The 25,174-nt window shown below is 40.5% G+C and overlaps 1 protein-coding gene across 1 annotated transcript in view; it reads left to right on the top strand.

Moving 5' to 3' along the window:
- The window catches only part of col28a2b (collagen, type XXVIII, alpha 2b), a 42,315-nt gene that overhangs the window by 9,372 nt on the left and 7,769 nt on the right, over positions 1–25,174 (top strand). The window contains exons 4-26 of the mRNA XM_017479880.3: positions 5,761–5,781; positions 6,993–7,052; positions 8,176–8,229; positions 9,284–9,328; positions 9,440–9,466; positions 9,671–9,715; positions 9,840–9,884; positions 10,556–10,609; positions 12,532–12,600; positions 14,021–14,089; positions 14,209–14,277; positions 15,718–15,786; positions 18,009–18,077; positions 19,347–19,415; positions 19,715–19,783; positions 20,110–20,181; positions 20,590–20,658; positions 20,838–20,909; positions 21,000–21,068; positions 23,125–23,193; positions 24,761–24,829; positions 24,946–25,014; positions 25,092–25,160. Coding sequence (XP_017335369.2) covers positions 5,761–5,781; positions 6,993–7,052; positions 8,176–8,229; positions 9,284–9,328; positions 9,440–9,466; positions 9,671–9,715; positions 9,840–9,884; positions 10,556–10,609; positions 12,532–12,600; positions 14,021–14,089; positions 14,209–14,277; positions 15,718–15,786; positions 18,009–18,077; positions 19,347–19,415; positions 19,715–19,783; positions 20,110–20,181; positions 20,590–20,658; positions 20,838–20,909; positions 21,000–21,068; positions 23,125–23,193; positions 24,761–24,829; positions 24,946–25,014; positions 25,092–25,160 — 1,392 coding nt within the window. The remainder of the gene's footprint in view (positions 1–5,760; positions 5,782–6,992; positions 7,053–8,175; positions 8,230–9,283; positions 9,329–9,439; positions 9,467–9,670; positions 9,716–9,839; positions 9,885–10,555; positions 10,610–12,531; positions 12,601–14,020; positions 14,090–14,208; positions 14,278–15,717; positions 15,787–18,008; positions 18,078–19,346; positions 19,416–19,714; positions 19,784–20,109; positions 20,182–20,589; positions 20,659–20,837; positions 20,910–20,999; positions 21,069–23,124; positions 23,194–24,760; positions 24,830–24,945; positions 25,015–25,091; positions 25,161–25,174) is intronic.

Genomic DNA, 25,174 nt, shown 5'->3' with positions numbered 1-25,174 from the left:
CAGTTACATGTGGTTTAGATTTCCTTGGAATTTTAGTAGTGTTGTATCTATGTCCATGTCTGGCTTTTATGTAGAGACAAAAAAAACCCCCAATGGAGTAAAAGGGAAAATCTTGAAAGTGGATCTTTAGAACACCTAAAAGGCATCGTTAATCACCTGGGTAACTCGGGTGATTCTGGTGAATGGTGTACAGTGTTAGTACAGTACATTAGGAGTTAGGGGTGTTTGTGGGTGGAAACAAGAGTGTATGATGTGTCTGTCAGCATGTTTAATAGGACTGTGTGCACGCCCGTGTGTATTTCACTCATTAACTGCTCGATGAAGACCATTTTTGAGCTCGCTTGTTGTAGACCCTTACGGACATCTTACTCTTTCGATGGAACTCCTGCAGTGTAAATGGAGAGCAGTCTATTTTTGTGTCTGGAAGTAGCGGCGTTCCCCCAGAGGAAATTCTTGTCTGAAGTGAGTTATGCAGCCTTTAGATTGAAACTCTTTGTTGTGGTGAGTTGCCCTTAATATTTCTGAGCTCATACAACACTCACAATCACACACACACACACACACACACAAACACACATGCTGAGGAAACCATCACTGAACAACTGCTGGCCAGAACTTTCCAGTTAAAAAACAAAAAAAAACAAAACAAAAAAAAAAGAGCAGGATGTGGGTCTGATTTCAGCCTTAGATGAATGTGAAATAATAAATGGTGGATGGATTAGTTATGAACACCGACGACGTTTACACGAACAGCAGTAATGTAATTATTGACCTTATTCTGAATAAGACAATATTCTGATTCAGGTGTTTACATGAGTGGCTTTTAGAATATTCCTTTCATGTTCCTGTTTTACGTGTTATAGAACGTAGAGCGATTAACAGCACACGTCATTACGTCACCGCGCCACGGTGTCCGACGTTCCCTGCAGAATTTCACGTATCGACGTACAGTCGGTCTTCGTTATGGGACCGCATAGAGTTTTGGTGTTTTTATTTTAAATTTTACAAAAGGTTCAAGTGCGGTTAATTATTAGTCGTGCTGTACGTGCTAATAGACGACTGCTTGAAGCCGTGGGCTGCGTCCCAAACCGCGTACTTACCGTCTGTATAGTAGCTGAGATATGTGTATTTCTCCTACTATATAGCAGGTAAGTACGCAGTTTGGGACGCAGCCGTGCTCTCTTGTTCGCCGTCAGACGGTCGAGCGCTGCCGTGTGTGTACGTGTCCTGTCGCACAATGCGGTGAAAACTCTCACACGACGTTAATAGCGTGATTAAGGTGTGTACACGTCTGTAACGCACGTCGATAACGCGACTAAACCAGGAATACTCCACACGTCTTAATTCCATCTGTGTTTACTTCGAGTGTGACTTTAATGGGATTAAGGTTATCGATAATCTCTGTCTACATGCGAGTTTCTTAATCAGAGTATCGTCTTAATCGGGTTCACATCGGATTCTCGTTCTCCATGTAAACGTACCGACTATTATTTATGCGTTTATTTATTTTATGGCATGCTGGCATGTTGTATTTTAACGCTCCAGGGGAAATAATGTAAGTATTAATACTATTGATTAATTAATAACAAGCTTGGAGGTCGAATAAAGTTCAACAGAGTTTGATAAAAAAATGGCAGAAGAGCATAGAGTCGTGAAAAGTCAGGGATTTATGCTTTCTATTAACCGATGTTAACCGCCACATTCACTCAAATCATTTTTGATGTCACCTAAACTGCCTTCACAATTCTAGAAAGAAACAGCCAGGTATACAGTACATAGACAAATTAACCAAGGAGGAACACAGAGCAGGACATGGGCGGAGACGGGAGGATAACAGCTCATCACGTTGGGAGTGGGAATTCGGGACAACTGTTTAATGTGTGTCTACGGCCTCGATCGGTCTGTGTTTTCACTGACGGACAAGCGGCGGTTCCTAAAGTTTAGAGTGGTGGGACGTAGTGAGAACGGCGTCTCACTACAATTCCCAGAATCCACCTCGACATGGACAAAGCAGGACTACACACTGTGAGGTCTTCCACGCACTCCGTAAACCGCCGTTAAATATTATAAACATGCTTCGATTAATGAGTTCGGGGTCACCCGTCCAGGGTGTCCTCCGCCTCGTGCCCGGAGTTCCCTGGGATAGGCTCCGAGCTCAACGCAGGCCTTTGTACGATAAGCGATACAGACGGGTGTTTTATTTTGACCTGAATTTGGTCTGATTGATATCGGGTCTCACGTGCATACAGTACAAAGCAGAGAAAGACTAGAGGGCACACCACGTTAGAAAGGTAAAGAACACCAGCACTGATCCGACTGCTCAGAACTGTTGTGATGGGCGTGGCCTAATATTCTAATATGCATGCATGCCTGATTGACCTCAAATGCTAAATCTAAACTGTAAACGTCGGCACATTTGTATAGGTATCGGATATTTATTCAGACCTCGTGCTGCATATCGTGCTCTATATGCAATCACGTATATAGAGCAGGCGTCTGCAAACCGTTATTGGGTTCTAGCTTGAACGTGTTCTTCACTTTGTTGTGCTTTGCCGCGTCCTTGTTCGAGTTAGGCACATGAGGAACTGTACTGAGGCCATGAGAGAGAGAGAGAGAGAGAGAGAGAGAGAGAGAAGCGGATGTCTTACTCATCTTTTATAGAAGCTCTGTAACTTTTTACTGCTGCTGTTTCTGATTTTCTGACATGCTGAAACACTCAAAATATGAGAAAACCTGAAGCGAATCTCTATATAAATTTTCTCATTCCATGTGGATTACATCTGCTTGGAGTTTGCACTTTTTCCTTCGTATCCAAGTCTGGATCCTGTCACAAATGCTACAATTCATAGCTAGCTCGTGTCGCTAGGCATTTCAGCTCAACTTCTCAATTCTCAAGTGCACAAGTGACCGTGTGTATTACCCATAATACACTTGGTTTACAAATCTAAACTACAGATGAATATGGAAAGAAATGAAATCTAAGGTTAACACTCTTATCTGTAAAACAATAAACAAATAATAAGATTAGCTAGCGGTTATCTGTGTTGATCAGATTTAGCATGTCCGTGTCACTGATTTGTCTACAGTTGAGTTATTTTACAGCACATGCTAGTTGGCCAATTAGCACAGTACACCATTACAAACCACACTCTAATGTTAACAGTGACCTGATGACTAGCGTGGCGTCTTCTATCGAAAGCTAGCATACGGTATAAGACACGGCCAGAAGGTACCGCCTCGACATTTGAGCGTTTGAGTCAGAAAATTGCAGGTGCTTTAAATAGCTAAGCAAATGCTGCTGTGGAATTCGGCGAAAGGCGAGTGTGTTTCAGGGCCAAGCTTTATTTATTGTGTTCTGAGTAAATCTAAGAAACGCAGAGACCTGATGAGGCATGATTTGCTGCTTTTAGTATCCGCACAGTGAGTTCATACACACCGAGTGTTTAACCCACGGTAAACTGAATCGGCTTCAGAGGTTAATCCATGACATGACGAGACTAGACGGAGAGAGAACAAGGTGTTTAAAGGTATTTAAAAAACTCTGTGTGTGTGTGTGTGTGTGAGTCAGGCTCAACTGTCTACGATGAACTTGTGAACTTTTATGTCATCAGTGCTTATGATATTTATAATTTTTTTTTTTTTTTTAATTTCCATTCTTGAGCTTTCACACACCAAATCACGTCGGAGTTTGTTCTGTTAAACCACAGAAGGCAATTTAGGATAAAGGACCGTCTGAGGAGGCGTTTAATTAGAAATACACACTTTTTCGTAGGCGATGCACCGCGTTGGTGTAGGCAAAGTTTTCGTCCACATCTGTATTCAGACCTCAGACATCACTACAGACACGTGCACGCTTCTGAAGCCTATTCTTCTCGCATGACGTCACCTCCAGCGCCTCTGTCTGAACGTATGATGGAATTGCAATGTGTCACACTGAAATGTGTCTTTTCATGTCTTCGATTCATATAACGTCCATGAATCTCCCCCCTCCACCCCCCACCCCCCCCATGATAAATTACCAAATGATAGATTTATGAACTTAGGAAACAATTTTAAGTGAGTTGTGAGTGCTCAGTCAGCTTATCCTTCAAACCATGGGTATGTTTTCTGTACTGGAGTTGCACATTCAATTCAGAAAAAAAAAAAAAAAAACTGGCATTATTTTATTCATCTGACAAAACAAAATAGCGAATTAAAAGTATAATGACTGCACACGCTAGATGATTTATTTATTTATTTTTTACATTACATCTTGTACACAATTAACTGTTGGCTCATTATAATTTAAACAATTTAATGATAATTTTTGGGGCCTGTCCGTTCCTTTACTGCTACTCTATACTTGCTACTTGTATTTATTTTTTTAAACCCCACCTTAGCTTCACTCTTTCTGCTGATTTATTTCTAGATTATTCTACAAAATAATCAGATGTTCTGGATCAAGTGCTATTTTATTTACAATCTGCTGTAGATTATGTTTTTTTAAAAATTTTTTTTTTATTTAAATCAACCAAATCTGAAGTGATTAATGTGATTAACGTGCTAATTTCCACTAAAAGTACAACCCCAATCCCAAAAAAGTTGGGACGCTGTGTAAAATGTACATAAATGTGAATAAAACCAGAACTCATAAACCCGTATGTTATTCACAATAGAACATAGAAAACATAATAAATGTTGAAACTGAGGAAATGTACCGTTTTAAGAATCGAATAAGGTCGTTTTGAATTTCATGGCCGCAACACGTCTCAAAAAAGTTGGGACGGGGAAACAAAAGGCTGGAAAAGTAAGTGTTAGTAAAAAAAATTGCAACTAATTAGGTTATTTGGCAACAGGTCAGTGAGATGAATGGGTATAAAAGGAGTATCTTTTTATTTTTTGATTTCCATTACAGAATCATGTCTGTTTTTAATGCAGTGCCGCCTGAGGGCCCGAAGATCACGGGCATGCGATATTGATTTTCACCCTTGTTCCTTGTGCACAGAGATTTCTCCAGATTCTCGGAATCTTTCGATGATATTACGTACCGTAGATGACGAGATATTCACAGTCTTCGCAATTTTACCTTGAGGAACGTTGTTCTGAAATTGTTCCACAAATCGTAGACGCAGTTTATCGCAGATTGGTGAACCTCTGCCCATCTTTACTTCCGAAAGACTCCGCCTCTCTAAGATCCTCTTTTTATACCCAGTCATCTCACTGACCTGTTCCCAATCAACCTCCAGCTGTTCCTTTTTACTAACACTTACTTTTCCAGCATTTTGTTTCCCCGTCCCAACTTTTTTGAGACGTGTTGCGGCCATGGAATTCAAAACGACCTTATTCGATTCTTAAAACGGTACATTTCCTCAGTTTAAACAGTTGAGATGTTTTCTCTGTTCTATTGTGAATAACATACGGGTTTATGAGATTTGCAAATCATCAAGTTCTTTTTTTTTTTTTTTTAACATTTTACACAGCGTCCCAACTTTTTTTGGAATTGGGCTTGTACTTGTTTAGCTAATATTTATCTCTTTGTAAAAAAAAAACAACAAAAAACTCCAAAATCATGCGCATACGCTCTTTACACATAAATTGTTGTCGTCTGGAGACGATGGGTTCCCTTTAGAGTTTGGTTGAAAACAAATTCCCAAAACAAGAGGGAACTTAATGGCAGAAATTAAGGTAGTTGTAGATCTTGAATGTAACACTGGGGCTTGTGGAGATTTTCATGATGAAACTGGATTAATATTATTTTCCTTTTTCCCTTTCCTATTCTAGACGGCGTTGGCAGATGAGGCGGTGAGTGTGCATTTAAAAAAACAAACACTTATTGAGTCATTAACTCTTTTTATCAGAGGCCAAAAAGTGGAATTGTTTTGGGCATGCCCGTGTTCAGCGTTGAATTTATTTGTGATGTCACACTCTACAGTACTTGTTGATGTCATATATGAAAGTCGACACTCAGGACTTTGCAGGTTTTCAGAAGTATTTCTATTTTACCTAGCCTACTAATGTTCTAATTCTATTGTGGCAATTGTAGACAGTCTTTCACTATCAAAAAAGATTTAATCCCTGTGTACACTAGTGCGTTTTAAAACGAAAACGGTCCTCGTCCACGCCGGCGTTTCCGCCGCGTTTCAGAAGCGATCTCCGTCCACGCTACACGACCGAAAACACATGTCACGTGACCATTCATGCACACTGGGCATGCGCATACAGTATAAGTGTAAACAGGAAGTCGGTTGCTAGTCCGAACTGGCGTTCCGTGTAGGGCTTACGCCGCTGGAAATGAGATTCGCTGGCGATCGCACTAATCGTAGCTCGCCTCTTGCGCATGTAGCAGCTGCAGCGTTATAAAATACAGAATTGAACCGCACGACGGCGGCTAAGAATGACGACAAAGCCAGAAAAGCTTACGGTTCAGTCTCCGTGTAGTTGCGGATACGATCGAGGTAGCGTAACGGTCATGTGGTAGGGGCTTGATGAATCAGGGGAGAATATGTGACGATCCAGAAGACCCAATCAGGGAGCGGATGTAGGCGGAGCCACACCTTCGTTTTCAAAAGTCTTCGTTTTCGAGGATGGAAAACGCCGGAGTAGTGTAGACGACAGGCGTAACCGTAGCAACAGTTGTGCATTTTAAAACGAAAACGCACTAGTGGAAACAGGGCCTCAGTTGTGCTGTCTGTTTTATCCCTGTACCACTGTTATTGTGACAGAGGTGTGAATTCTTTGGCCAGCAGGGGGCTCAAACGCCTCCCCTTTCCCATCACCCCGCTCACTTGCAACTGAACACAGAGCCGTGGTACTCTACACACAGAAACCCAACAGTGTCTTGACTCATCTTATAACAGGCTTGCAGCCATAAAATAATTCATTTGTTTGTACTGATTGAAAAATGTCTGATTAATCAGCTGAATGGAACGCAAGCTTCCTGCTAGACCTCCCTCTATGGATCATATTTTTTTATGCATATGTGTTTGTGCGTGTGTGTGTGTGTGTGTTTACAGTGTCCGTCGGAAAAGAAATGTGTGTGTGAGAAAGGAGAGAGAGGACCAAGTGGGCCAGCTGTAAGTAAATACACCCCACTCCATGATAAATCATTTCTATCCTGATAGGCATGGTCTCTTCCGAGATGACTCCGCCTCCGTTCCTAACCCTAACCCTAACCCTAGACGTTCACAGGGCATGAGGGTCACTGAATGGTTTGATGAAGATGAAAATGATGGCATTCGTAGTCACCAGATCTCAAACCAATCGAAGAGATCTTTGAGCGATGTGTTAGACCAAAATCCTCTCGACACCGACACAGAAACTCGTCTAACGTTTATCTCATACAGCCTATTTTTTAAGGGTGCCAATAATTCTGGAGCTGACTATAAAACACACTCTCTCTTAGAGGATGAGAGCTGAGAGTGAAGAGGAGTGTACCGTGTGTGTTTTTAGGTCGATTGAACGCTAGACGTGCCGTGAAGAGCACTGCAGTAGCTGAACCGTGAGATGATTCGGGTCGATAAGACGACTGTTTGTGGAGGATTTGGTTTCTATTCACATCTCTCCTTTTACATCTCTCCAGAGCACAGTATTCAGGATAATTGGGTGGTGAGATGTCGTTCACTTCAAGCGAGGAGAATCCAGCGATAATTAGCCTGCAAGCTAAAACACATTCACTGAATTCCTTCTCTTTCTGAGGGGCATTTATTTATTCACAGAGCCCTATCGGGGGCGGGGTGGGGGGGCGAAGGTTGGTGGTGCAAAAACATTACTGCCTGTTGTGTAAGTCATATCTGTTGATATAGATTAGTACTCTCTAATTAAAGTAATACTTGAGCCTAATTTCTATCCAGTGCATCTGTAGCGTGTGTGATTATTCTGAATGAATGGACAAAGGTGTTCATGGTAGTAGAGCGGCTTGTCCAGTAATCGTAGTGTTGGCGGTTCGATTCCCGGCCCGCGTGACTCCACATGCCGAAGTGTCCTTGGGAAAGACACCGAACCCCGAGTTGCTCCCGATGGCAAGCTAGCACCTTGCATGGCAGCTCTGCTACCACTGGTGTGTGTGTGAGTGTGTGAATGAGAACCAGTGTAAAGCGCTTTGTAGAACCACTAAGGTTAAAAACGTGCTATATAAGTGCAGACCATTTAAAGTGCAAATCATTTATCTCTACTTTACTCTCTCTCTCTGTATGGCAGGGCAAAAGGGGTCGACCAGGGGACGACGGAAGCCCGGGGCCGAAAGGTCAGAAGGTCAGAAAAACATTTCCATTCTTATTCTAAAATGCAGAGGTGCTAACGTTCACATTTGGACTAACCATGAATAAAATTCCCCCGCCCGAAAACGACACGAAAGATGTACTGTACTTGTATTCGTGGTTACGCTGTGTCTGTCATTTAATATGTTATTTCCGTATGTATCACATACTTATATGCATACATGCTGTGATTTTCTTTTTTGATTTTTATTTATTGAGTATTTTGTGTTCCAGTTTGCGCAGACAAGATGTCTGATTTATCATCTTATTATTTATTATACTCCATATACAGTTTATTAGAGTATAATGTTTTTCATTATCTTATACTTTAATGTTATTCTCCTATTTGCACGTCATAGTTTAGACTCCTGACTGAATGTTTTAACCGAAAGGACCGAAAGATTAAGTGGTGTTCGTTTTCGAAGTGAATAAAAAAACAGTAGCTCGTTATGTAGGATTTTCTTAGGCAGTGTGTGTCACGTTCCGGAGAGTAAGGAAGGATCGGACGGATCGGACAGGCAGAGAAATCCAAATCATGATACAGAAGCATGGTCAAAACAGGCAATGGGTCAGGCGATCTACAAACACGCATAAACTGGGCTAGGCTAGAATTCAGAACGAGAAACAAAGTCAATGAACATGAAACGAGAACGAGAACAAAGAACAAGCGCTTGGTAACGAGAATTCACTCAATACGACGCACTGTGCACAGACACATGAGGGGTTTATATAACGAACGTAATCATGGGTTAAACACATGACAGCTGAAAACAATGAGGACACACATTCGGAAAACACCCGATGACAATACAGGGGCTGAGACGGAACATAACCCTAACAAAAGCACGTGTCCAACGTAAACAAAGTCAGTGTCATCGAAGAGCTTCGGTTTTCCGAGCATGCTGCAATATTGCAGCGCTGACTCAAGGGGAAATCGTAACAGTGTGTTAGACAGTGTGTCAGAGTTCCTCGTTCGCAGTAGGCCTAGTGACAGAAATCCTCGACAGGTACTATAACGTGATTAAAATCTGACTTCCTGCTTCCTGTAGGGTGAGAGCGGATATCAAGGGCTGCCAGGGCAAAATGGCTCTGAGGTCAGTCTCCAATTTATTTATTTATTTATTTATTTATTTATTTATTTATTTATTTTAAATCTGATTTGCATGACAGTATGTAACATGGTGGATAATTCCTTGTGTCATCAGGGCAAACCAGGAAGTAGAGGAGAAAAGGTAAGAATCATGACGATGTTGATTACTGAGAACGTTTCAGTTTTGTTCAATTCACTTATTGTCATGAAAATATAACGGTACCGTTCTGTCCCTGATGACCCGCTGTGTTCTGTGCAACTCCTGACCCTTTTGTCTTTCCACATTTGCATATGTTTTTACACCTTTAGTAAATAATGGCCTGTTTTTTGTTTTTTTTTTTGCCAGGGAGGGAGAGGAGAATGCGGGATGCCTGGTGTCAAAGGAGACAGAGTGAATACGCGACTCCTCACACACACACACACACACACACACACACACACACACACACACACCATGCACTGGACAACTCTTATTGATTTTGATACAGATCTTCTGTATGATTTGTTCCTAACAGGGTCCTGAAGGTCCTGTGGGCATCAGTGGAATCAGAGGAGTGCAGGTTTGTTGTTTATATGTTGTTATTTATCGTTTCCTACAGTTATCAAGCTCTACATTACTTCCTTTAGGTTAACTTATGAATAAATAATAATACACTTAATATTGTGCTGTTATTAGAACTTACCCTTGTTTATTATGTTTCCCATGTGTCCTCTTCTGAGTACGTTTTTTAGATTCATTAAATAATGACACGTTGTACTTTTTATGCATTTATAGTTACTTTTAATGTTGTGCAGAACAAGTTAATTCCTGTTATCACTTACATTATAGCAGCTATAAACATTTGTTCCATCACTATCCACCACTAGAATAAGAGAAAAACATGCAGCTCGTCACGAGTAAAACAACAACAACAACAACAACAACAAAAACACACAAAGCCCAAACTCCTCTGTCTAAAAACTTTCCCGTGTCAGAAACGTAACATTACGGCTTTACCTCCAGCTGTTAAAAAGCACTGACACTGGAGACTCCTTCCATAAATATAAAAATAAATGTTTCCTCACAGAAACTTTCAGAAGTATCTAAAGACCTCTCGAACTATAACCATGTCTCAACTATGAACAGAAAGGTGGATCAGAAGAACATCATGGCAGTGTGTCAGCCATTTTGTCTGATATGTATAAGTGTGTGTTCTTATGGTTGTTGTTGTTGTTTGTTTTTTTAACTTAGGGTTTGCCTGGACCTAATGGCGACACTGGACCCCAGGGACCACCAGGACACAAAGTAAGCCAGATACACACATCTCTCGCACAACGTTTTAATCCTAACAAAGCAGCATTCTCATCAGTGGAGAATTATGGTCAAATTACAGCTCAGATTTGTAAGATGTGCTAAACCTGCTACTTTAATGCACATAGACTAAAACATAGTACAGTGTAGACTGTGCCTAGTGCACTAAATACAACAAGGCCCATATATTTTAGATCCAGAGTCTAGTGTCTGAGTCTAGTTCACTACATGGAGTCTAATGGGTTTTCGAGACTGCACCTAGTACACTACCCACTACATCATGTAGATTATGATGACAGTGTCTAGTGCACTACATCGGCTGAGACTAGTCTACTATAGAGTGTCTAGTGCACTACATCGGCTGAGACTAGTCTACTATAGAGTGTCTAGTGCACTACATCGGCTGAGACTAGTCTACTATAGAGTGTCTAGTGCACTACATCGGCTGAGACTAGTCTACTATAAAGTGTCTAGTGCACTACATCGGCTGAGACTAGTCTACTATAGAGTGTCTAGTGCACTACATCGGCTGAGACTAGTCTACTATATAGTGTCTAGTGCACTACATCAGCTGAGACTAGTCTACTATAAAGTGTCTAGTGCACTACATCGGCTGAGACTAGTCTACTATAGAGTGTCTAGTGCACTACATCGGCTGAGACTAGTCTACTATAGAGTGTCTAGTGCACTACATCGGCTGAGACTAGTCTACTATAGAGTCTCTAGTGCACTACATCGGCTGAGACTAGTCTACTATAGAGTGTCTAGTGCACTACATCAGCTGAGACTAGTCTACTATATAGTGTCTAGTGCACTACATCGGCTGAGACTAGTCTACTATAGAGTCTCTAGTGCACTACATCGGCTGAGACTAGTCTACTATAGAGTGTCTAGTGCACTACATCAGCTGAGACTAGTCTACTATAGAGTGTCTAGTGCACTACATCGGCTGAGACTAGTCTACTATAGAGTGTCTAGTGCACTACATCGGCTGAGACTAATCTCAGCATGTGTTTCTGTCAGACTGACACTCTTTAACACTGTTTAAGTGATATTACACAACCTTCAGTAGAGAGTGTGCTTGTAATATTAGTGTTCGACTTTGATATGTACCCTCCAGCTCTGCACAAATCCACTGCCAGTCCAGCAGCTGCCAGTGCCAACACATAATCATTTCTCTGGAATGTTCTCAGACTCACCGGGTGCAACGGTGTTCACTTACCCTACCAGGCCAAAGTTTGTGCGCCCCTGCTCATAGAGATCTTAATTTTGACCATTTTTACAATTTTAAAATAATAATAAAAACACTAACAATAACAATATAAAATAACAAAAATTGAATAATAATGGTAAAAATGATGCAATTATTCAGTAAGAAAACTTTTAAACAAATAAAAAAAATATATATATATTTTTATAATTCTTAAAAATATTCCCACTGAAGCTTCTGCATTTTCATGATGGAGCTTCACCCAGGAAGATTTTCTTAAACGTCATAAATGGCCCCCACGTTCATTTTAATTCTGAAATATACTCACACATTGCCATTAGCTTCATTATTTACGCTACATGCCTTTTGACTGGTCATGTGACTGGCACATATTTTTAGTCTCATTCTTTGTAGTGCCCTATATATAGTGCACTACTATTATAGAGCTTATTAAAGTAAATATTCTAAGTCCAGTGCACTATGTTGACCAAGCCTAGAAAATCACATAGACTTAGTCAAATGTACGGCACTTAGACAAGTTATGCTAGTGCAATATATAGTACGGACTGAGCCTAGCGCACTAACTTGTCCGTGCCTTGTGCACTATATACACTGAGCCTAATATCGGTGATAAAGTGTAAGGATCAGTAATGTCTGTTACCACAACCCAGCAAATGTCTCTGTGTCTGTCTGTCTGTGTGTTCAGGGAGAGAGGGGCTTTCCTGGACCACCTGGACTTCAGGGTGAAACTGGAATAGGTATTGCTGGACCAAAGGTAAGGTATGGTACAAAACAAAAGCATAATTGTAGGATTGGACTCAACTAACTGACTGTGAGAAATATCCGGGTCTGCTCCAGCACCCTGTAGTCGCACCCTGTAGTAGCACCCTGTAGTAGCACCCTGTAGTTGCACCACGTAGTAGCACCACGTAGTAGTACCTTGTAGTATCACCCTATAGTTACACCCTGTAGTCACACCCTGTAGTAGCACCCTGTAGTCGCACCCTGTAGTCGCACCCTGTAGTAGCACCACGTAGTATCACCTTGTAGTCACACCCTGTAGTAGCACCCTGTAGTAGCACCCTGTAATCGCACCCTGTAGTAGCACCACGTAGTATCACCTTGTAGTCACACCTTCTAGTCACACCCTGTAGTAGCACCCTGTAGTAGCACCACGTAGTATCACCTTGTAGTCACACCCTGTAGTTGCACCCTGTAGTAGCACCCTGTAGTCGCACCCTGTAGTCGCACCCTGTAATCGCACCCTGTAGTAGCACCACGTAGTATCACCTTGTAGTCACACCCTGTAGTAGCATCCTGCAGTAGTACCACGTAGTATCACCTTGTAGTCACACCCTGTATAGCACCATGTAGTAATACCCTGTAGTCACACCCTGTAGTCACACCCTGTAGTCACACCCTGTAGTCGCACCCTGTAATCGCACCCTGTAGTAGCACCATGTAGTAATACCATGTAGTAATACCCTGTAGTCACACCCTGTAGTCACACCCTGTAGTCACACCCTGTAGTAATACCATGTAGTCACACCCTGTAGTAGCATCCTGCAGTAGTACCATGTAGTATCACCTTGTAGTCACACCCTGTAGTCACACCCTGTAGTCACACCCTGTAGTCGCACCCTGTATAGTACCCTGTAGTCACACCCTGTAGTCGCACCCTGTATAGTACCCTGTAGTCGCACCCTGTATAGCACCCTATAGCCGAGAGATTGCGTGTTTAAATTGCAACAACGCCTCAGCTGTCAATGGCTTAGAGTCTGAAAGAATTGCTGACCTTTTCAAGTTATGAAATGAGAAACTCCAGTTTAGAGGTGGAATTGTTTCTAGATTATTCCTTATCAAGCCTGTATGTAAATGTTTTATCTGCAACTGAAGTAAAAAAAAAAAAGGCCATAGTCTAAAAAAATAGAGAGATTCTACATGTGAATTTATTCCTTTAGTCCAGCCTTGTGTATTTTTATCTCATCAGATATGATGTTGAATGTTTGACTACATAAACTAAGCCAAGTTTTCACACTTCCATTCAAAAGTGTTTAATCACCAGTCCTATTTTATTCAACCGTCAGCATTTTACTCCCTGAAGGCATTTAAATGCTTTAATCAGAATTGAGAGAAAACAATAAGTTGTGTGTGTGTGTGTGTGTGTGTGTGTGTGTGTGTGTGTGTGTGTGTAGGGTGAGATGGGACTTCAAGGCAGAGCTGGACCTCCTGGACCTCCAGGACTCGGAGAACCTGGCCTACCAGTAAACACACACACACACACACTATTTATCTGTTTGATTGTGTGTTTGTTTGGGTATTCATTTAATAATAGACTTTTTGTTGATTGGTTCTGTGTGTGTGTGGGTGTGTGTGAGTGTAGGGTCCTCAGGGGCCACAGGGAGTGCAGGGAGAGAGAGGACCTCCAGGAGAAGGATTACCTGGGCCAAAGGTACGAACATTATGTGAACATTTACATGAGGAAAGTTACGTGTATTCAGAGGCAGGTCACGCAGTAGCTTCTTGGGGCGCCACAGTCCGAGTATGTAAATTACCTGCGAAAATTCCGAATAACAAGCTTTACTCAAACACAGTATTACCGAATAAGATGTAAAACAAACTATTGATTCATTTTATGGCCGGAATAGCACCCTACATCCTATCCACACACGGCAGCGCTCAACCGTTTGACGGCAAACAAGAGAGCACGGCTGCGTCCCAAACCGCGTTCTTACCTGCTACAGTATATAGTAGGAGAAATACACATATCTCAGCTGCTATATAGTAGGTAAGTACGCGGTTTGGGACGCAGCCCACGGCTTCAAGCGGTCGTCTATTAGCGCGTACAGCACGACAAATAATTAACCGCACTTGAAGCGTACGTAAAATTAAAAATAAAAACACCCAAAACTGTATACGGTTCCATCACGAAGACGAACTATACGTCGATACGCGAAATTCTGCAGGGGACGACGTGGCGTGGCGCGGGGACGTAATGACGTGTGACGTTAATCCATCTATGTTCTATATCATGTAGCACAGGAACATGAAAGGAGTATTCTAAAAGCCACTCATGTAAACACCTTAATCAGAATATTATACGTCTTATTCAGAATAAGGTCGATAATGAGATTGCTGCTGTCCGTGTAAACGTCGTCAGTGACAAGGCGGTGTGATGAAGCAGAGTTGCTGTTACTACCCTGCGGTTCATTATTTTCCAAAAGCAGCACACCCCTTTATGTTTTATTTCTTTCCTACCACAGCAGTTTACAATCATTACAATTTGTATGCGTTAAATAATGACGTCATACTTTACATCCGTTTATAGTTACATTTAATGTCTCTCTCTCTCTCTCTCTCTCTCTCTCTCTCTCTCTCTCTTCAATTTAATAAGACGAAAGACAAAAAAAAAAAAAAAACACAGCTTGCCATATTACTGAGAAACCGGAAAATGCAAACTCCTCTGTCCTGAAGCCTTTCCCGTGGTGGAAAACTTACTGACTGCTGACAAAGTCTTACTGTTACAAAGAGCCGACACTGGACACTCCTTCTCTGAACGTTTGACGAATGTCTCCTCGCAGAAAAATTCACCACGTCGACAATTATAAGATTTTCTTTGAAAAATAACAACAGGTGTTTTAGTTCCAGATATTGTTCGCTATATTATACAGTAAGTGGAGCACGTATTAGAATGAGCGCATTCATATAAACCTGGGATTTGAGCGCTGCCTTTAGAGAAAACTCATCCACGCCTTCTGACCAATCAGATTTGAGGATTTTGCATTGCTGTCGTAAGTCAGTTAACAATCACAGAGAAGACAAAGAGGTGTGATTATAGAGATGCAGTGACACTGACATTATGAAACATTATAGTCCTTATTTATTTTCACAGGGAGAGAGAGGACCGGAGGGCCCGAAGGGGCCGAGAGGACCAGTTGGACCTGGAATTAAAGGAGACAAGGTAACAACATGAGAAAACTTTATTGTTTTTACTCAGGACACGTTTGAGACAGAGATTATACATGTCTTTCATTAAACCTCTTTGATGTACGAGTTGGTTAGTTTGAGATTTTGACATTTTGCCCTCTGAGGTGTAAAAACGCTCCTCACTAATGAGCATTCTGGCGAGTCCATACACATTCAAGAGAAATTCGAGGCTGTGTCTCAAACCACAAGTTTCCCATATATATATATATATATATATATATATATATATATATATATATATATATATATATATATATATATATTTACAACTGTAAGAATTTGTCATAGATACATTTATATAGCACATTTCATACACTTTCGACGAAGCCAATGTGCTTTACATAGGAGAAAAGATAATAACATGAATGAAAAGATAAGAACATTGAATAAAAACGTATATAGTGTAAATGAAATACAATAGATTTAAATATGAATGAGTATAATTATTCTCATGAAGACAAACTAAACGTACATTGCTAGAAATGAAGTGCAGCACGGATAAAATGCAAGTTTTAAAACTCGCTGCTGGGCACAAGAAAGTTTTCACTTGAATCTGGGGCACATTTCAGATCTTCTGGGAGTTGGTTCTAGTTGTCTGTAGCGTAAACGCTCAACTCTGCTTCACCGTGTTGGTTTGGTTTATATACTCTACTGGCTGACGCATACTCGTGAATCTCGGGATCTGAGAGACATACTAGTTTTAAGTTCTCTAAGCATCTCAGGAACGTATTCTGGACCTAATCCACTTGGTAATCCACTTTCCAGTCTATCGTGTGAATAACCCGTAGCGAGTGTAAAGGTTTTACGACCGGAGCGATGTGCTCTGTTCTCTTTAATCCGGTTAAAACTCTTGCAGCGGCATTTTGAGTGCGCTCTAGCTGTTTAATGGTCATTTTGAGAGGTGTGGTTTAAAGATCGTTACTGCAATCTAACCTGCCGGAGATTTTGTTAAAAAAAAAAACCAAAGCATGGATGAGTTTCTCGAGGACGTGTTGTGGCGTTAAACCTTTGAATCTGACTAGGTTTTGAATCCTCCTTTGACATGGATAGTCGAATGCCAAGTCGAACGCCAATCTAGTCGAATGCCAAGATTTCCGAGTCGGTCTTTAGATTTTAGAGCCCAGGATTGAAAGTGTGCGCTAATTTAGAGTCGTTCTTCCTTGTTGCTGAGATGATATTCTCCCTGAGATGATATGAGGAAGAAACCTTGAGAGGAACCGGACTCAGAAGGGAACCCGTCCTCATCTGGGGAACGACGGAGAGTGTGAGAGTAAAAGAAAGTCCATGATGGTTTTTATATGAAGTCTGTTTGTTGAACTCGTTGACTAATAATACCAGTGATACCACTAGTAATAATAGAAGTGAACTTGTTGCGAGTCTGCTTGGTCTCTAAGATATGAAAGTCAAAGGTAGCAAGATTTTATTTATTTATTTATTTATTTATTTTGACATATTTAACTTTGCTCTAGCTTTCTAAAAGACAGCAAAAGATTGTCGTGACCGGATTTGTATTTATCTGGCATTGCATCCTGGTTAATTACAGACCATGACATGTAAGTATAAAGAGATAAAAACTACAGTACAATAACAAATAACACATTGTTAGTATTGCCAAATTGCTGTGGTATAAGTGGAATAAAAAAGGAACATGCTAGAAAATTCAGAGTGGTAGCTCATTGTTGATTATTTTCCTATAACAGCATATCCATAAACCACCAAGTGATTTCATTCCTTACTTCTTTAACTGGATTCTCACTTAAAGTTGCACCAAATGACTAGACCCTTATTCACAGCAGATTTCAGCTCTGGAGGCACTTTTCTGTAACAGTTCATTAGCGTCATCAGGTCGCGAGAGACAAAAATCATTTTCTCTGCCAGTGTCTCGCTGGGTGTAGGACAGAGCAAGCCGTGGCACGTCTGATTATCCAACCGGCGGCTACGAGCAGTTACAACAACGTGCAGCCAGTGTGGAGGGCTTTTTGCACTGAGGTTTATGATGAGAGGATTCTTCATGAATGAATTGATGATATTAGAATTATTAGTAGTATCGTGTCATTACGTCTAGCGTTTTAATAAGTAACCTTAATAAAGGCAATGTTAGAATAAACAAAGGGTTCGTGACAGGATGTCACAGTGATACGTATTATTATTAGTGGACAATTTCACATAAATCGTTTGTGTGTGTGTGTGTTTTAGGGTGATTATGGACCTTCTGGGTTACCTGGACCGACTGGGCTTCCTGGATTAGGTGTACAAGGAGAAAAGGTGCTGAAAATAGAAGAATGATTTGAATAAAATACATATGTTTTCCCCATATACTAATCCTTATATACTGTAGAGTCAGAATTATTGCAGTGCATTCCATTACAATCGATGCAGGCGTACTGAAAACGATTAATATTGTTGCTGTGGATTATACGAGCAGGTAATGCATGGGAACAGAATTCAATGGCTTAGTGATGAACACCAAAAAAAAAAAAAAAAAAAATGTAATTGAAACTTATTTTACTACTGGATATTTAAATATATAACGTAATATTCGAAAAAATACAGTACTGTGTAAAAATCTTAGGCATCCTACTTTTTTTTTTTTTTTTTTTAGTACAAATTATGTTATAGATATTTCTTTTATGAATTCAGCAATATTGGAGTCCGTACAAAAAAAACATTTTGGATTTCCAAACATTAACACCCCCCCCTCACCTATCCACCACCCCCATAAAAAAAATCATCTTACAAAGTTTTTTTAAAAAAAATTTGTCAGTAAAGAAAGCGACATTGCGTAAGAGACCATTTTTTTTCCAGACAAGAACACAACAAAGGCTGCTGGAGAACCGTGTCAGATTCTCCAAGACGCTCAGTCAAACGTACCGGCTCATTTCCTTATAAAACTGCACAGATTCTAGCGTTATACAATTAAATAAAAGTACCTTTTCCTCTTATTTAAGAAAAAAAAAAAGAGCAAAGGGTCGTCACACCAAGTACTGGCTTTGTTTAGTTGATTTACTGCCTGTTGTCGTATTTTTCTTTTAAGTAGAAAGATTTCATCCCATTACTTTTGAAGTCATCTTTACTTTACTTTATGTGCTTAAGATTTTCACACAGTACTGTATATCAAACTCAATCTTATATATATATATATATATATATATATATATATATATATATATATATATATATATGTTTAGATTTTTGGCAATTTTGGCTTAATTATAATGAAACATTATGATGAAACATTATCGTGCTATCATAAGAAGGTTCTACATACAAAGCATTCAATTGTTTGTTTCTATAATACCTGTAGTATATGCTTGCTATAATTGTACTGGACAGATAAAGCACATGTCACAGGATAAAAAAAAAATAAACAACAACAATGGGCATTTTTATTAAAGGACATTTGAGACACATTCTTGACGTGTTTTAGATTAGATTATAGTCGTAAAATACCTACTGCACAAAGCGATCATAATTAATGGACAATTTTAGATGGGAGAAAAAGAAAAAAAAAAAGGACGTCATTTTTGGTTTTAGGGAGTTGAGGGACCACGTGGACCCCCAGGATTCAGAGGCCCACCAGGAGAAGGTTATCCAGGACCAAAGGTAAGAAAAATCCCATTAATTAGGACGCATTCGTTTAAGGAAACGTATATTGAGCAATGTTATGGATGCCTTTTTGGGAAATTTACATTTGATAGACACGCTCGTCTAAAGGTTTAACAGTTTAACAGCGAAAAGTGTCTCTTGGTCTGTTTGTAATGCAAGATTATGTACGAGAAATATCAATCAAACAGCACAGTAAGTTACCTGAAAAGGAAATACATCTGAACACCATTAAACGATCAGCCATGCATGGATATTTAACAATCGGAAGAGTTTCTATCGGTGCGTTTTGCTCACAGGGTGATCACGGATTACCGGGAGAAGTCGGAGCACCAGGAGTAAGTGGAGTTGGAGAACCAGGACCGAAGGTCAGCCTCTAACGTTGGGTTTTATTTGAACGCGCACATGACGTTCATCCCATCAGTCCTTTAAGATATTTCATTCTAAATGTTACAGGATGTTACTGGAACAACTTTTCTGCATCCGGTATACGGTCCAAAAGTCTAGACAATACGCATGATATTTTTTCAATCACAGACACCCAAAAGAGCTCAGTCCTAAAATCTGGTTTCTCCAGCTTTCATTCAGAATAAACAAATCTGTTCGGTATAATGAAGTAGAAAGTTAGTGGATTACTAAGACTTTTGAACATGACTGTATACACTGTGTTGAACTGTGCTTTTCTTCTCTGCAGGGCGAACCAGGGGCTCCGGGGTTATCCGGGTTACCGGGGTTACCTGGAGAGGACGGCGCTCCTGGTCAAAAGGTAGTAGTCCTAGACTAAATGTCCATCATCCGTTATGTCATAGAAATATCACTCTTAAAAAGATTGTTTTTTTCTTTATATAACAGGGTTGAGGTCAAAGTATCGTGGATTTAAGGATAAGTTAATGATGATGAGTTTTTATTGATCACGTGTACGTTACAGCACAGTGAAATTCTATTCTTCACATACCCCAGCATGTCAGGAAGTTGGGGTTAGAGCACAGGGTCAGATATGATACAGCGCCCCCTGGAGCAGAGAGGGTTAAGGGCCTTGCTCAGGGGCCCAACAGTGGCAGCTTGGCAGTGCTGGGGCTTGAGTCCCCGACCTTCCGATCAGTAACCCAGAGCCTTAACCTCCAAGCCTAGAACTAGCCTAAAACTAGAATGTGTGTGTGTGTGTGTGTGTTAGGGGGAGCCTGGTGTTCCAGGTTCGAGAGGGCCGGAGGGAGTGCCAGGTGTTGGAACACAGGGAGAAAAGGTAAACTCTCCTCTTCTTCTTCTTCTTCTTCTACTTCTTCTTCTTCTTCTTCTTCTTCTTCTTCCTGTTACTCTTATTTTAACAGTTCTCACTGATTCTCCTTTCTAAATCAGTCAGGTCCAAAACTGTTTTTCAGTTGTTGGATAAAAAAAAAAAAAGTGTGTTATACTTTTGGACAGGGAGATCAGGGCCAGAGAGGAGTGCGTGGATTAGCAGGACCTCCGGGAACCACAGGACCATCAGGAGCAAAGGTGAGCTTTGGAAAAAATGTAACTGTCACACATAAGTTCCGAAATGTGTGAAGTAACACCAGTTGAGGGTCGTGTTTTGTCCTCCTCTAGGGTGAACCAGGAGCACCGGGACGTCTTGGCTTACCAGGACCTCCAGGACGTGCAGTGATCGGAACGAAGGTACAACTGATGCGTTATGCTACATGTAATACGTGCACTGATATGTGTACTGCAAGACACATCATGTCAAATAGTATAGTCTTGAAGTTTTGCACTTTACACTCTGGAGTGCTGTGAAAAAGTATGTGCCCCCATCCTGATTCCTTTTGTTTTTGTGCAGGTCTCATACTAAATTGGTTCAGATTTGTTCAAACAAAATCTAAGATAAAACAAAGGCAACCTGAGTAAACACAAAAGACAGTTTTTAAATGATATTTATTGAAGCAAAAATGTTATCCAATACCAACTGGACCTGTGTGAAAATGTATTTGCCCCCATAGGTACTAATTCCACAAATCTATGAAAGTGCATTGATAACGGGGTTCAGCTGGACTAGACACAACCAGACCTGATTACTGCAAACCCTGTTCAATCACATCAGCACTTAAATAGAACTTTTTCAACAGTATGAAGTTGGTTAAAAGATCTTACCCAGTAACACACTACGCCAACGTTGAAAGAAATTCCAGAGATGATGAGGAAGAAGGTGATTGAAATACATCAGTCTGGGAAGGGTTACAAAGATATTTCAGAGGCTCTGCGACTCCAAAGAACCACAGCGAGAGCCGTTATCTCCAAATGGAGGAACTCGGCACGGTAGTGAACCTTCCCAGAAGTGTCCAACCTTCCGAAATTCCTCCAAGAGCACAGCGACGACTCATCCAGGAAGTCAAAAAAAGACCCAAGGACAACATCAAAGGACCTACAGGACTCTCTTGCATCAACAACGGTCACTGTTCATCACTCCACTATCAGAAAGACACTGAGCAAAAATGGCGTCCGTGGAAGAGTGGCGAGGTGAAAACCACTGATAACCCAGAAGAACATTAAGGCTCGTTTGAATTTTGCCAAAACACAACTTGATGAGCCTCAAACCTTTTGGGAGAATGTTCTGTGGACTGATGAGTCAAAAGTGGAACTGTTTGGAAGACAGGAGTCCCTTTACATCTCAAGGTTCAAGGTTTCTTTATCAGTACCCGAGTGTAAAAGGGTTGTGCAGTCAGGAGATTCAGCAATCCATAGTTAAGACAAATTCCTAAAACATCAAAACTTACTTCAAAAAACATGTTCTGTTATAATATCAAACGGGTAAAAATATAAAGACTCCTTAGAATATCATAACAAATTACCTCCACACACACACACACACACACACACACACACACCCTTAAAAGCTTAAAGTACCCTGCATAGCGAAATGCATCATCTCAGTTCAACTATTTTATTTAGTAGTACAATGGCTGCAGGTACAAAAGAATTTCTGTACCATTTCGTTCTCCACCTAGGCGTGAACGAAGAGGCCGAAGCGCAGTATCTAAAGGATGGGAACAGTCTTTAATAATAGAGCTCGCCTTACGCTGCAGCTGAGTGGAGTAAAGACCTGATTTCAAAGAATTTCTGTTTTTCAGAGACAGATTACCAAACCACGACACAAAGGAGAATGACGAGATCGATTCAATAAAAGCCCGATAAAAAAAGAGTTATCAGTGTGAAACCAGGACAGTTTTCTGAGACAAAACACACACTGATGTCCTTTTTTTTACATATGTCTCGCTGTTCAATTTGGCGCCATGATACAGCGCCCCCTGGAGCAGAGAGGGTCAAGGGCCTTGCTCAAGGGCCCAACAGTGGCAGCTTAATAGATCTATGAAAGCAAATGAGGATGAAATATTAAAATTCCAATAAAAATACACACCTTGTGCTAAATCTATGCTGTTTGTTTTCACACAGACAAAATGATTAAAAAATCAATTTAAAAAAATGAAAAAGGCATAAGGTTGCACAGGGGTTACGTTTAAGGGGGGAATTAGTTTTTCACATGTGTGATAGGTGTTGGGTGACTTTTTTTGGGGGGCTTCAATAAAAAATAAATAAATAAATAAATAAATAAAAACTTGTTTCATTTGAAAATCTAAAACTATTTTGTATGAGATAAACACAAAAACAGAAGAAATCGGGACGGGGCGAATACCTTTTCACAGCACTGTATTACAGACATGTTTTAATGTTGTTTCAGGGTGATGCAGGTCCACCAGGTCCTCCAGGACAATTGGGGGAGACAGGACATGGACTTCCTGGACCTAAGGTATTACATATTGATGGGTGAATAGAAATAGAGCGTGCAGTTTTAGATAGGGAGGATGCAAGTACAGCGCTTATTTGGGAATAAATGTAGGACATGATCATAGTCTTAAAGGTAGGCAAAAGGATCCAAAACAAATGGACTAACAATCGGAAAAGAAGTCAATCTGTAAATAATCCAATATCAGAATCCCCCCCCGCCCACCCACCCACCCAAAAATAAAATAAATATTATATAGGCTTAGAAATGTAATCAGAAAGAAGCAAGACTTCGCAATGAGCCAATGACATCCAAGAGTATCAAACAGTGAATACAGGAGGATGAGGCTTCATATTCAGGTGATGGAGACCTCTGTTACTGTGGGGTGGAATTCTCAAGGAATACTCAAAATCCAGTCGTATCTGCTTAAATAACAATAATAAACAAACAAAATAACCCCAGTAGAAAACAATGTGAATTATGAGCATTACAGTCACCTGTGCTGCAGTACTTCATTACTGCTTGAACCCTGCGGTACTTACAGAGACTCTTTGGATTTGTGTGTGCGTCAGATATATTGTGTATTGTAAACAATAATAGTGTAAATGACATTATGTGTGGAATGTAGGCAGTGAAAAGAACACGTAAACAAAGTTTTAGTTGCTATTTGTTCCCAATCGCCAAGTGTGTGTGAACGGGCGCTAAATATAATGTCAGTTACAGGTGACAAACAAAAAACTGTCACAATTCAGAAAAAAAAAAAAAAAAACCCCGTTCTGATTATTCTGACATATTTACATGTATGATAATAGTTGTTTTCATTTTGGCTCCAAATGCAGAAATTTGCTTATGCCAATTTAATACCTGCCCTTCTGTTGTATTCATTTACAATCTCTGTCCTCTAAGTGACTTTGAACAGCGCTATCAAGTGTGCGTGTGTTTCGGATTAAATAAACACGATCGTTAATGCACGTCGCATGAAAAAATAAACATGCCGAATGCTAAAAAAAAAAAAAAAAAACGATAGCCGAACACAAGGTCTCAAATTTCAAACAGTACTTATGTACTATTCTAAACAGTTTTTCATTCTTATAAATGACCAATATTCCTGTAATGGCTAACGCGTGAATCTCAAGCACTTATCACGTAACATCTAAAACTATAGGTGTTTCACGCACAAATATTCTGGATCTTGTAGATACTACGCGAATACTTTCAAAAGGCAAATCATAAGAAGTCAGTCGACAAGGTAAAAGTTCAAACATGGAAACAGCAATCACAGAATACGAGGTTCAGAACTTACAGAACTGTCAAAGTTGGCAAGACTTCACACTCGCTGAATGTTTGAACTGGTTTGTGTATATAGTTTGTAATCAGGAAGTATTTAATGGATGATTCAGGAAAGGGGGACCTCTGCTGGCGGGGAAGCGTAATGTCCGGATGGTTGAACGTGACAATAACAGAAGTGTTGGATATCACATTTAATACCACATCTACGTTTGTACTCATATTTAAACTATAACCCAAGCCAAAATCCAAAAACTATCATCTGTGTCTGACTTCATTGCCTCTGGCTTTTTTTGTGTCTCAGGGTGATCGTGGAGATGTGGGTCCTCCTGGTCCATTTGGGCCGATGGGAGATGGCTACCCTGGTCCCCCGGTAAACATTTCTAACTCTGAGCTTTGTGAACACTTTATCAGCATGAAACATTTGTGATTAGTTCTTACTAATAAAGTTTATCAGCAAGAATTATTCCATTTTTGCTTTTATCACAGGGTCCACCCGGGCTTCCCGGGCTTCCTGGAGAACCTGGTCCAGAGGGTTTTGGTCTCCCGGGACCAAAGGTATCGCTTTTTACAACAATGCAATTAAAGTTAGTGTGTTTAGAGTGTAGATATATAAGTGTGTTTGTCTTTTGTAGGGTGATATTGGGTTTAGAGGTTTGCCAGGACCACCTGGACCACAAGGAGAGGGACTGCAAGGACCACCGGTAAGTCACATTAA

This window comes from Ictalurus punctatus, chromosome 11 (assembly GCF_001660625.3).
Source record: "Ictalurus punctatus breed USDA103 chromosome 11, Coco_2.0, whole genome shotgun sequence".
Taxonomy (NCBI): domain Eukaryota; kingdom Metazoa; phylum Chordata; class Actinopteri; order Siluriformes; family Ictaluridae; genus Ictalurus; species Ictalurus punctatus.
This window is presented reverse-complemented; position numbering and strand designations above follow the sequence as displayed.